This window comes from Ascidiella aspersa, chromosome 5, assembly GCF_963924565.1.
Source record: "Ascidiella aspersa chromosome 5, kaAscAspe10.2, whole genome shotgun sequence".
In the NCBI taxonomy this organism is placed as follows: domain Eukaryota; kingdom Metazoa; phylum Chordata; class Ascidiacea; order Phlebobranchia; family Ascidiidae; genus Ascidiella; species Ascidiella aspersa.
Genome location: NC_139451.1, coordinates 29,684,210 through 29,697,899, shown reverse-complemented (window position 1 = coordinate 29,697,899; position 13,690 = coordinate 29,684,210). Strand labels below are relative to the sequence as shown.

General features: G+C 36.6%; 1 protein-coding gene across 1 annotated transcript in view; it reads left to right on the top strand.

Moving 5' to 3' along the window:
* LOC146146280 (uncharacterized) overlaps positions 1-615 on the top strand; it is a 34,238-nt gene extending 33,623 nt beyond the window's left edge. The window contains exons 18-19 of the mRNA XM_083390703.1: positions 240-374; positions 608-615. Coding sequence (XP_083246829.1) covers positions 240-374; positions 608-615 — 143 coding nt within the window. The remainder of the gene's footprint in view (positions 1-239; positions 375-607) is intronic.
* Positions 616-13,690: the final 13,075 nt, after the last annotated feature.

The following is a 13,690-nucleotide window of genomic DNA, read 5'->3' as shown; positions in this document are numbered from 1 at the left end:
CGTTTGAAATGATAAACTATTGGACTATTTTTGTGGCTTGTAGCAATTACGGCGCGACAGCTTGGTCAAAAAACACAGCTAAAGCTTGTTGTATCTATTATTGCCAATCGGTTTTGCAACTTGGCCTCACGAAAATTAGCTTGATCGTCAAAACTATAAGTCTTGTCCGGAAATTAAAACCCAACTTCAGTAAAAAGAACATGTAATTTGTCGTTTCATCACTACAAGATTTAATGCAGATATTAATGAGTGCACCGACCAAGGAGCGACCAACTTTTGCGGAATGAATACTGATTGTATGAATAATGTCGGATCTCACACTTGCCCATGTTCCCAGGGTTATCAAGGACAGGGGTTCAACGGTGACTGCACAGGTAAAGTGCTGTTTATCGCAAGGTTAAGCCTCACATGGTATTGTAGGATGGACTCTTAATGTTCACACTAAACTGTAATGTAATGAGATTTAGCCTAACCTTTCCTCAATATATAAATCTTCTTGCGTTTGAGCTAGCATTCCTCGGAAAACAATTCCATTGTTTAATAGCTAGGGTGCTTTAGCTTTATTTTCATCTAGTTTTCAAATTTTGTGTTTCTTATTTAATTTTAGGTTTTTGACGAATTTCAACATATTACTGGTAATTTAGTTTTAATTCAAATTGTGAATAGAGATTATTTTACTTGTTATTGCTGAAGGTCTACAGCTATGAAGGCGAGTTATGAAAAGATAAGGCTGAGGGCAGTTATCTTTGCCACTTGTCTACAATTCGTTCTACTCGAGATCAGATTTTAGTGCAATTTATAGTTTTCACGTTCGTAGTAATTCTAATTCTAGTCTTAATTAATATTAAAAATTATTATCGTTCGTCATTCGCTTTTCAGACATAAACGAATGTGATTCGGGTCCTTGTCTAAACGGAGCCCAATGTTTCAACAACCCTGGAAGCTTTTCGTGCTCGTGTCAACCAGGATTTACTGGACCTCTTTGCAACACAGGTAATTTTCTGAATAGGTTCTAGTAAACCAAACCGCAAAACGATGCATTGCGAAACCTTAGTAATTGAGGCGCGACAGACTTGTCAAAACACAGCAAAAGTCCACAATGGCGAGTGTCTAAACGCAATTACTTGTTATTATGGAAAGCCAAAGCCGCAAAATAACAATTTAGAGATTTTAACGAAAAGTATTTGTTATGTAAAGGCGTATTTTACCCTTCATTCACATAACAATTTTTGAAATGAAATAGCAACATTGCTTTTTATTTAGCAAATTATTATTCAAACACTTGGCGATTTACTTCTCCATTTTCTATTTTATACAGCTATACTTTATCATTATAATTATTACTTTGAAATCCATTTGTCTACTTTGTAGTTTACATATCTTATTTGTGGTTACGTAAACAAAATTGATTTACAACTTTCAGACATGTAATAGAAGCATAGCTTTAAAAATGGCAACTAATAAGACACTACCGTTGGCGTTACGTGCAACAGTTGATTTTAACACGACAAAGCCACAATTGTTTTAAAATTGCGGATACCGCGCGTACAGATCAAACAGCATATAACGTGGAATGACATCTTTGCGTTATTCACAACATGTTGAATTCAAGAGCAACTGGGACAATGGCATAGCGTATTTAGGACTTTGACGTGTCAAATGAAACGCATAGTGAACGAATGGCTGCTGTGTGAATCAAACAGCAACATTTCGAATGAAACGTCGAGTTCAGTGCTCCGCAACCTTTTTTACTTGCGGCACACCAACAGGGCTAAAACAATTCGGCGGCACACCTACAAAATTTATTTCTTAGACAATAGACAACTTCGGCAAAAATGCTAGGCAGCAAAGGGAAAAGAAACGATTTTTGTAATGAAACGAATTTAACGTATTGCATTCCTTTATCTTCTGTTTTTGCGATTTTGAAACATTCTAAAATTTCTGAAGCCGACCAAAGTTTTGAAAGTTATACCCCGTTGCAACAACTACCGTAATAAGAGAACAGGGGGCTTTATAGCGTTCAAAAAATGAAACCCGAAATTGGCGCTTTGTACTTCTTGTTGAGTTTTTTTTTTAAACAGCTGCCAAGACTACTTATCTAATCGCAAACTGCCAATTCATAATAACATTAATGAGCACCGGACTTTCAAAAATCCAGGGCGTTTTTGTTAAATCAGTACAAATTCTTACCTTTCAGTAATCACCATCAAATTGTAGCAGTACTTGGGAAATCGATTTAGCGCTTCTGTGTTTTATCATTGAAACAATACGTTTTGTCTCTCATCCCTCATAATTATTATATGGGCCGAAAATTTATTTTCGGGACATATCTTGTTTTTGCCCGAAAATGTTTCAGACCGATTTTTGTCCGAAGCTTTGCAGAAAAAGTAGACATGGTAGAACTTTCAAATTTTCAGACATAGCGTAAAGTGGTATGGAGGTGCGATGTCGAGGTTTATGACTGTACCCCTAGGGGCCTCTGACTGGGGGGCCAAAAACCTAAAAAATTGTGACGTCATCGTTTTAGCTCTTTGTAGCTATCTACTCCTACCTAGCGGCAGAAAAACTCGATACAGAATTTGTTTAAATTGCATCGTTGGTTCAACTCGCGAAGGGACTAAGTGGCTGCGTTGGTAAAACTGGGCGCGCGCGACTTGCATTTAAGAAAAAGGTTTCACTTAGTAAAATAACCTACTACTCTTACAAAGCAGCATATTTGAAATGCGAAATCTGGTTGCAGTGTTCCCCTCTCTATATGCACCTGCTGCGCATGTTACTCCAATCAAAATAAATCTAAGAACACTGCGTTTATTGGATTTCAATTGGCAAAACTTTCAATTTAAAAGGTGGTTTATTAGGCACATAAACTTGTTTTGCACATTGCTCGAAACTACAGATTTAAAGTCTGTTATAACTGTGCTTGCTCGGACCAAGCCATGGCAAAAATTTACCCAGTAAAAGTTGGCGAAAGTATAGCAAACCAAGGACGTTAAATCATTTTAAGAGAATGATAATGGTTTTTAAACAAGTTAGCTGGACAAAGTGTAATAACATGCTTGTACGCATTATCTACGTAAATTCTAATGTTTCGATCATTTCCCAAATACTACGACGCCATATTTGAACCCTTTCGCATCAAAGCCAGAAGTTAAGTGGAGAGGTTTTCGGCCCATATCTGTTTTTGCTTGCAGAAACAAGTTAAGGAAAAATATAAAATATCTACATAATAAAAGAGAAAGTTTGTGAAATGTGTGTATGTGTGTGGAAAAAAAGTTAAAAAAAAATTTTAAATTAAAAAAAAAACAAAAAAACACCAAGCCCTGCAAATATACTCTATGACAAATATACAACAACCGCACCTCCGTCTAGTTCTTTTTTGGTTTCCTATGGTTTCCTATGGTATGTTTCAGACCGATTTTTGTCCGAAGCTTTATAGAAAAGTAGACATCGTAGAACCTTCAAATTTTCAGACATGGCGTAGAGTGATATGTAGGTGCTTTGTAGAAGGTTATGAGGCTGCAGCCCCAGGGGCCTTTGCTTGGGGGGCAAAAACCTGAAATATTGCGTTTTAGCTCTTTGTAGCTAACGACTGCCATCTGGCAGCAGAAAAACTTTCATACAGAATTCGTTCATATTCGCTTGCTTTGTCCAGCTTGTGAAGTGACGAAGCGACTGAACGCCTGCTGCGCTTTATTGTCCCGCGCGTGAGACTTTCATTGTGCGAAGTGGCACGTCCAAAACTGGGCTCGCGCGACTTGCATTTAAAAAAAAGGCTTCTCTTTAATAAAATTACTTAATGCTCTTAAGAAACAACTTATTTTATCGCTGCAAATTTAAATGCGAAATCTGATGGCAACTCTAATCCAACATATCAACACCAGGCCTACGCGCAAAATAGCAAATATTCTCCAAAATACGATTTTTTCAAATATTCTCCAAATCGTATTTCATTGTATTGTCGAGTTAAGGCCGTGAATAAAGTTTCACCCACCGTACAATTAACGGAGGGAAGCATTGCGAGTAGAGGTGTTCAAAGCAGAATATCGGCGACTCATTTATAATGCTTGCTTTCAATGCGGCGTTAGCTTTTCTTCGGGCGACCAATAACTTCGCGATAAGCTTCGCCTAATAATCAAGTGTCAATAGGGTGTATTTACCGCCGCAAATTTAAATGCGAAATTTTAAGGCAGTCTACGCCTCTCTGTTAGCACCTGTTGTGCATCTTGTTCCAACCAGCATTCCAACATCAGGCCTAAACATCTAGCAAAACTTTCGATTTAATAGTTTGCGTATTGAGCACATAATAGTGTTTTTCATATTGTTTGAAACTACAGATTTAAAGCCTGTTTTAACAGTGATTGCTCGGACCAAGCCAGGGTAAAAAATTACCGAGTAAAAGTTTGCAAAAGTATAGCAAACCATAGGCGTTAAACCATTTTTAGTCTTTAAGAGAATGGTAATATTTGATTTTCAAACACGTAAGCTGGTCAAACTGTAATAAAATGGCCATACGCATTATCTACGTAAATTCTATTTATCAAATATATGTTTCGATCATTCCCCAAAATCTACGCCATATTTGAACCCCTTTCGCATCAAAGGCATAAGTTAAGTGGGGAAGTTTTCGGCCCATATCTGTTTTTGCTTGCAGAAACAAGGTAAGGAAAATGAAACACAAAATATATAATATAAAGTACACAATACAAATATTAAAAAAAAAAAAAAAAAAAAAAATTAAAATAAAGTAAAAATTGAAAATAAACGCTAAGCCCTGAAAATATACCCCCTGACAAAATATACAACAACCGCACCCCGTCTAGTTTTATTACTAACTAATAGCAAATGCGCACTCTGAAACTATAAAGGGCTCACAACAAAGAAATGATCTAAGTGCTGATGTCTGTCAGTGAACAGGATAATAAGGCGTCCGCGATACACGTTAATTTATTCACAATACTGAATGTTAAAGCGGTAAGTTATACTTGCTGACAAATTCGGAACATACCAAGTTCAAAATACTTGCCATTGATAAGATATCCATTTTTCGCTTTAATTAGATTGATTGTTAAAAAGTATCCTCAACGTAGTACACCTCTGGGAATGTCGCGGCACTCCGGTTGCGGAGCACTGGTCTAGGCAACAACTGTAATGGCAATAGTGTACTTAGAATGGAAGACTAATTTACGAAATAAACAGCAAAGTAGTGAATGGAACAGCATCCTGTGAATTTTAGCAACCATTTGAATGTAGTGTTCAACTAACGATTTTAATTGCAATATTTGTATTTGAATGGCTACTATTCGAATAAAACAGCAATATATTTATGCTGTTTGATTTGTACGCGCCCATATCTGCAAATTGTAAACAATTGTTGTGCACCTTAAAACAAGTTGTTGTACGTTGTAAAGTTAAGGTTGCTGTCTTTTAGTTGCCGTTTCAAAAGCTATTTTGCTATTGCAAGTCTGGAAATTTTAAATAAAGTTCGTTAAGGTCATCACAAATAAGACTTGTGAATTACAGATTGCAAGTTAGTCATTAATCACAAAGTAGCGGTGTAAAGCAGAAAGGAGGGGGAACACACAATAATAACTAAAATACAATAATACCTAAATCAGAAAAATCTATAAAACCATAGTATTAAAACCAAAGACATAATGAAGCCAAATACGCCGTAATATCCGCGACAGAATATTCAGACATAAACCTGTCTGAATAAGTTTTAAATTGATCGGAATGAGGCCTAAAAGTCACATATAACGCCTGAAACTGTAGGGAGGAAATGGGACGATGGGGGCCATGGTTATGGCATCGGCTTTTTTGGTGTCGACGTTTGGGCGGCCTAGTTTGACCGGCAACGTTAGGGCGCCGCTGTTTAAGAACCGGATTTTTCAGGCTGTTTGGGGTTATTGGTGGGTAATGAGTGGGTTAGAAAATGGGTTGGGGTTGAAATTATTAGAGGATTTAGTGAGGTACTTAGGGGTGGGTGGGGTTTGGGGTTAGGTAAAATATTGTATAGGCCTGATTCTGGCCATTTAGGTGTTGTTCCAAAGGGTTTAGGTCTTAATCCGATTTGTTTCGTATTACGACTAGTAGGTATTAATGCTATTTTGGTCTTATTCCGAAATGTGTTTTATTTCAACGTTTATGTTGTTCTTATTTTGGTCTTATGGCTGGAGTCCAAAGGAGAGAAGTAAATCGCCAAATGTTTGAATCAAAAGTTTCTAAATAAAAAACAATGTTGCTATTTCATTTAAAAATATGATATGTTAATCAACGTTATACCGTTAAAATGCGCCTTTGCTTAATAGATATTTAAAAATCTATAAACTGCTATTTTTGCGGCTTTGGCTTATCATATGTTATTGTGAAAATTCTACAGCTATGTAGGCGAGTTGTGAAAAGACAAGGCTGAGGGCAGTAATTTTTGCCTTTTACCCTGCAATTATTCTACTCTAGATCAGATTTTAGTGCAGTTTTCGCGTATGCAGTAAATCTAATTCTGGCCTTAATTAATAAAAAAAATATTATCATTCGTCAAACGTTTTTCAGACGTAAACGAATGTGATTCAAGTCCTTGTCAAAATGGAGCCCAATGTTCAGACAACCCTGGAAGCTTTTCCTGCTCGTGTCAACCAGGATTTACTGGAACTATTTGCGACACAGGTAATTTGCTATGTATGCTCATGTTCGAGCTGTAGAGATTTAAACAAAGCAATCCGCAAACGTTTGAAATGATAAACTATTGGACTATTTTTGTGGCTTGTAGCAATTACGGCGCGACAGCTTGGTCAAAAAACACAGCTAAAGCTTGTTGTATCTATTATTGCCAATCGGTTTTGCAACTTGGCCTCACGAAAATTAGCTTGATGGTCAAAACTATAAGTCTTGTCCGGAAATTAAAACCCAACTTCAGTAAAAAGAACATGTAATTTGTCGTTTCATCACTACAAGATTTAATGCAGATATTAATGAGTGCACCGACCAAGGAGCGACCAACTTTTGCGGAATGAATACTGATTGTATGAATAATGTCGGATCTCACACTTGCCCATGTTCCCAGGGTTATCAAGGACAGGGGTTCAACGGTGACTGCACAGGTAAAGTGCTGTTTATCGCAAGGTTAAGCCTCACATGGTATTGTAGGATGGACTCTTAATGTTCACACTAAACTGTAATGTAATGAGATTTAGCCTAACCTTTCCTCAATATATAAATCTTCTTGCGTTTGAGCTAGCATTCCTCGGAAAACAATTCCATTGTTTAATAGCTAGGGTGCTTTAGCTTTATTTTCATCTAGTTTTCAAATTTTGTGTTTCTTATTTAATTTTAGGTTTTTGACGAATTTCAACATATTACTGGTAATTTAGTTTTAATTCAAATTGTGAATAGAGATTATTTTACTTGTTATTGCTGAAGGTCTACAGCTATGAAGGCGAGTTATGAAAAGATAAGGCTGAGGGCAGTTATCTTTGCCACTTGTCTACAATTCGTTCTACTCGAGATCAGATTTTAGTGCAATTTATAGTTTTCACGTTCGTAGTAATTCTAATTCTAGTCTTAATTAATATTAAAAATTATTATCGTTCGTCATTCGCTTTTCAGACATAAACGAATGTGATTCGGGTCCTTGTCTAAACGGAGCCCAATGTTTCAACAACCCTGGAAGCTTTTCGTGCTCGTGTCAACCAGGATTTACTGGACCTCTTTGCAACACAGGTAATTTTCTGAATAGGTTCTAGTAAACCAAACCGCAAAACGATGCATTGCGAAACCTTAGTAATTGAGGCGCGACAGACTTGTCAAAACACAGCAAAAGTCCACAATGGCGAGTGTCTAAACGCAATTACTTGTTATTATGGAAAGCCAAAGCCGCAAAATAACAATTTAGAGATTTTAACGAAAAGTATTTGTTATGTAAAGGCGTATTTTACCCTTCAATCACATAACAATTTTTGAAATGAAATAGCAACATTGCTTTTTATTTAGCAAATTATTATTCAAACACTTGGCGATTTACTTCTCCATTTTCTATTTTATACAGCTATACTTTATCATTATAATTATTACTTTGAAATCCATTTGTCTACTTTGTAGTTTACATATCTTATTTGTGGTTACGTAAACAAAATTGATTTACAACTTTCAGACATGTAATAGAAGCATAGCTTTAAAAATGGCAACTAATAAGACACTACCGTTGGCGTTACGTGCAACAGTTGATTTTAACACGACAAAGCCACAATTGTTTTAAAATTGCGGATACCGCGCGTACAGATCAAACAGCATATAACGTGGAATGACATCTTTGCGTTATTCACAACATGTTGAATTCAAGAGCAACTGGGACAATGGCATAGCGTATTTAGGACTTTGACGTGTCAAATGAAACGCATAGTGAACGAATGGCTGCTGTGTGAATCAAACAGCAACATTTCGAATGAAACGTCGAGTTCAGTGCTCCGCAACCTTTTTTACTTGCGGCACACCAACAGGGCTAAAACAATTCGGCGGCACACCTACAAAATTTATTTCTTAGACAATAGACATCTTCGGCAAAAATGCTAGGCAGCAAAGGGAAAAGAAACGATTTTTGTAATGAAACGAATTTAACGTATTGCATTCCTTTATCTTCTGTTTTTGCGATTTTGAAACATTCTAAAATTTCTGAAGCCGACCAAAGTTTTGAAAGTTATACCCCGTTGCAACAACTACCGTAATAAGAGAACAGGGGACTTTACTATACATAGCGTTCAAAAAATGAAACCTGAAATTGGCGCTTTGTACTTCTTGTTGAGTTTTTTTTTTAAACAGCTGCCAAGACTACTTATCTAATCGCAAACTGCCAATTCATAATAACATTAATGAGCACCGGACTTTCAAAAATCCAGGGCGTTTTTGTTAAATCAGTACAAATTCTTACTTGTCAGTAATCACCATCAAATTGTAGCAGTACTTGGGAAATCGATTTAGCGCTTCTGTGTTTTATCATTGAAACAATACGTTTTGTCTCTCATCCCTCATAATTATTATATGGGCCGAAAATTTATTTTCGGGACATATCTTGTTTTTGCCCGAAAATGTTTCAGACCGATTTTTGTCCGAAGCTTTGCAGAAAAAGTAGACATGGTAGAACTTTCAAATTTTCAGACATAGCGTAAAGTGGTATGGAGGTAGGTGCGATGTCGAGGTTTATGACTGTACCCCTAGGGGCCTCTGACTGGGGGGCCAAAAACCTAAAATATTGTGACGTCATCGTTTTAGCTCTTTGTAGCTATCTACTCCTACCTAGCGGCAGAAAAACTCGATACAGAATTTGTTTATATCGCATCGTTGGTTCAACTCGCGAAGGGACTAAGTGGCTGCGTTGGTAAAACTGGGCGCGCACGACTTGCATTTAAGAAAAAGGTTTCACTTAGTAAAATAACCTACTACTCTTACAAAGCAGCATATTTTAAATGCGAAATCTGGTTGCAGTGTTCCCCTCTCTATATGCACCTGCTGCGCATGTTACTCCAATCAAAATAAATCTAAGAACACTGCGTTTATTGGATTTCAATTGGCAAAACTTTCAATTTAAAAGGTGGTTTATTAGGCACATAAACTTGTTTTGCACATTGCTCGAAACTACAGATTTAAAGTCTGTTATAACTGTGCTTGCTCGGACCAAGCCATGGCAAAAATTTACCCAGTAAAAGTTGGCGAAAGTATAGCAAACCAAGGACGTTAAATCATTTTAAGAGAATGATAATGGTTTTTAAACAAGTTAGCTGGACAAAGTGTAATAACATGCTTGTACGCATTATCTACGTAAATTCTAATGTTTCGATCATTTCCCAAATACTACGACGCCATATTTGAACCCTTTCGCATCAAAGCCAGAAGTTAAGTGGAGAGGTTTTCGGCCCATATCTGTTTTTGCTTGCAGAAACAAATTAAGGAAAAATATAAAATATCTACATAATAAAAGAGAAAGTTTGTGAAATGTGTGTATGTGTGTGGAAATAAAGTTAAAAAAAATTTTAAATTAAAAAAAAAACAAAAAAACACCAAGCCCTGCAAATATACTCTATGACAAATATACAACAACCGCACCTCCGTCTAGTTCTTTTTTGGTTTCCTATGGTATGTTTCAGACCGATTTTTGTCCGAAGCTTTATAGAAAAGTAGACATCGTAGAACCTTCAAATTTTCAGACATGGCGTAGAGTGATTTGTAGGTGCTTTGTAGAAGGTTATGAGGCTGCAGCCCCAGGGGCCTTTGCTTGGGGGCAAAAACCTGAAATATTGCGTTTTAGTTTTTTGTAGCTAACGACTGCCATCTGGTAGCAGAAAAACTTTCATACAGAATTCGTTCATATTCGCTTGCTTTGTCCAGCTTGTGAAGTGACGAAGCGACTAACCGCCTGCTGCGCTTTATTGTCCCGCGCGTGAGACTTTCATTGTGCGAAGTGGCACGTCCAAAACTGGGCTCGCGCGACTTGCATTTTAAAAAAGGCTTCTCTTTAGTAAAATTACTTAATGCTCTTAAGAAACAACTTATTTTATCGCTGCAAATTTAAATGCGAAATCTGATGGCAACTCTAATCCAACATATCAACACCAGACCTACGCAACTTAAAATTGTGTGTTGATATGTTGGATTGGAGTAACATACTATACAGGTGCAAATAGCAAATATTCTTCAAATACGATTTTTTCAAATATTCTCCAAATCGTATTTCATCGTATTGTCGAGTTAAGGCCGTGAATAAAGTTTCACCCACCGTACAATTAACGGAGGGAAGCATTGCGAGTAGAGGTGTTCAAAGCAGAATATCGGCAACTCATTTATAATGCTTGCTTTCAATGCGGCGTTAGCTTTTCTTCAGGCGACCAATAACTTCGCGATAAGCTTCGCCTAATAATCAAGTGTCAATAGGGTGTATTTACCGCCGCAAATTTAAATGCGAAATTTTAAGGCAGTCTACGCCTCTCTGTTAGCACCTGTTGTGCATCTTGTTCCAACCAGCATTCCAACATCAGGCCTAAACATCTAGCAAAACTTTCGATTTAATAGTTTGCGTATTGAGCACATAATAGTGTTTTTCATATTGTTTGAAACTACAGATTTAAAGCCTGTTTTAACAGTGATTGCTCGGACCAAGCCAGGGTAAAAAATTACCGAGTAAAAGTTTGCAAAAGTATAGCAAACCATAGGCGTTAAACCATTTTTAGTCTTTAAGAGAATGGTAATATTTGATTTTCAAACACGTAAGCTGGTCAAACTGTAATAAAATGGCCATACGCATTATCTACGTAAATTCTATTTATCAAATATATGTTTCGATCATTCCCCAAAATCTACGCCATATTTGAACCCCTTTCGCATCAAAGGCATAAGTTAAGTGGGGAAGTTTTCGGCCCATATCTGTTTTTGCTTGCAGAAACAAGGTAAGGAAAATGAAACACAAAATTTATAATATAAAGTACACAATACAAATATTAAAAAAAAATAAAAAAAAAAAAAATTAAAATAAAGTAAAAATTGAAAATAAACACTAAGCCCTGAAAATATACCCCCTGACAAAATATACAACAACCGCACCCCGTCTAGTTTTATTACTAACTAATAGCAAATGCGCACTCTGAAACTATAAAGGGCTCACAACAAAGAAATGATCTAAGTGCTGATGTCTGTCAGTGAACAGGATAATAAGGCGTCCGCGATACACGTTAATTTATTCACAATACTGAATGTTAAAGCGGTAAGTTATACTTGCTGACAAATTCGTAACCTACCAAGTTTAAAATACTTGCCATTGATAAGATATCCATTTTTCGCTTTAATTAGATTGATTGTTAAAAAGTATCCTCAACGTAGTACACCTCTGGGAATGTCGCGGCACTCCGGTTGCGGAGCACTGGTCTAGGCAACAACTGTAATGGCAATAGTGTACTTAGAATGGAAGACTAATTTGCGAAATAAACAGCAAAGTAGTGAATGGAACAGCATCCTGTGAATTTTAGCAACCATTTGAATGTAGTGTTCAACTAACGATTTTAATTGCAATATTTATATTTGAATGGCTACTATTCGAATTAGACAGCAATATATTTATGCTGTTTGATTTGTACGCGCCCATATCTGCAAATTGTAAACAATTGTTGTGCACCTTAAAACAAGTTGTTGTACGTTGTAAAGTTAAGGTTGCTGTCTTTTAGTTGCCGTTTCAAAAGCTATTTTGCTATTGCAAGTCTGGAAATTTTAAATAAAGTTCGTTAAGGTCATCACAAATAAGACTTGTGAATTACAGATTGCAAGTTAGTCATTAATCACAAAGTAGCGGTGTAAAGCAGAAAGGAGGGGGAACACACAATAATAACTAAAATACAATAATACATAAATCAGAAAAATCTATAAAACCATAGTATTAAAACCAAAGACATAATGAAGCCAAATACGCCGTAATATCCGCGACAGAATATTCAGACATAAACCTGTCTGAATAAGTTTTAAATTGATCGGAATGAGGCCTAAAAGTCACATATAACGCCTGAAACTGTAGGGAGGAAATGGGACGATGGGGGCCATGGGTATGGCATCGGCTGTTTTGGTGTCGACGTTTGGGCGGCCTAGTTTGACCGGCAACGTTAGGGCGCCGCTGTTTAAGAAGCGGATTTTTCAGGCTGTTTGGGGTTATTGGTGGGTAATGAGTGGGTTAGAAAATGGGTTGGGGTTGAAATTATTAGAGGATTTAGTGAGGCACTTAGGGGTGGGTGGGGTTTGGGGTTAGGTAAAATATTGTATAGGCCTGATTCTGGCCATTTAGGTGTTGTTCCAAAGGGTTTAGGTCTTAATCCGATTTGTTTCGTATAACGACTAGTAGGTATTAATGCTATTTTGGTCTTATTCCGAAATGTGTTTTATTTCAACGTTTATGTTGTTCTTATTTTGGTCTTATGGCTGGAGTCCAAAGGAGAGAAGTAAATCGCCAAATGTTTGAATCAAAAGTTTCTAAATAAAAAAACAATGTTGCTATTTCATTTTAAAATATGATATGATAATCAACGTTATACCGTTAAAATGCGCCTTTGCTTAATAGATATTTAAAAATCTATAAACTGCTATTTTTGCGGCTTTGGCTTATCATATGTTATTGTGAAAATTCTACAGCTATGTAGGCGAGTTGTGAAAAGACAAGGCTGAGGGCAGTAATTTTTGCCTTTTACCCTGCAATTATTCTACTCTAGATCAGATTTTAGTGCAGTTTTCGCGTATGCAGTAAATCTAATTCTGGCCTTAATTAATAAAAAAAATATTATCATTCGTCAAACGTTTTTCAGACGTAAACGAATGTGATTCAAGTCCTTGTCAAAATGGAGCCCAATGTTCAGACAACCCTGGAAGCTTTTCCTGCTCGTGTCAACCAGGATTTACTGGAACTATTTGCGACACAGGTAATTTGCTATGTATGCTCAATGCTCATGTTCGAGCTGTAGAGAATTAAACAAACAATCCGCAAACGTTTGAAATGATAAACTATTGGACTATTTTTGTGGCTTGTAGCAAAGTAATTGCTAAATCTTAGTAATTAAGGCGCGACAGCTTGGTCAAAAAACACAGCTAAAGCTTGTTGTATCTATTATTGCCAATCGGTTTTGCAACTTGGCCTCACGAAAATTAGCTTGACGGTCAAAACTATAAGTCTTGT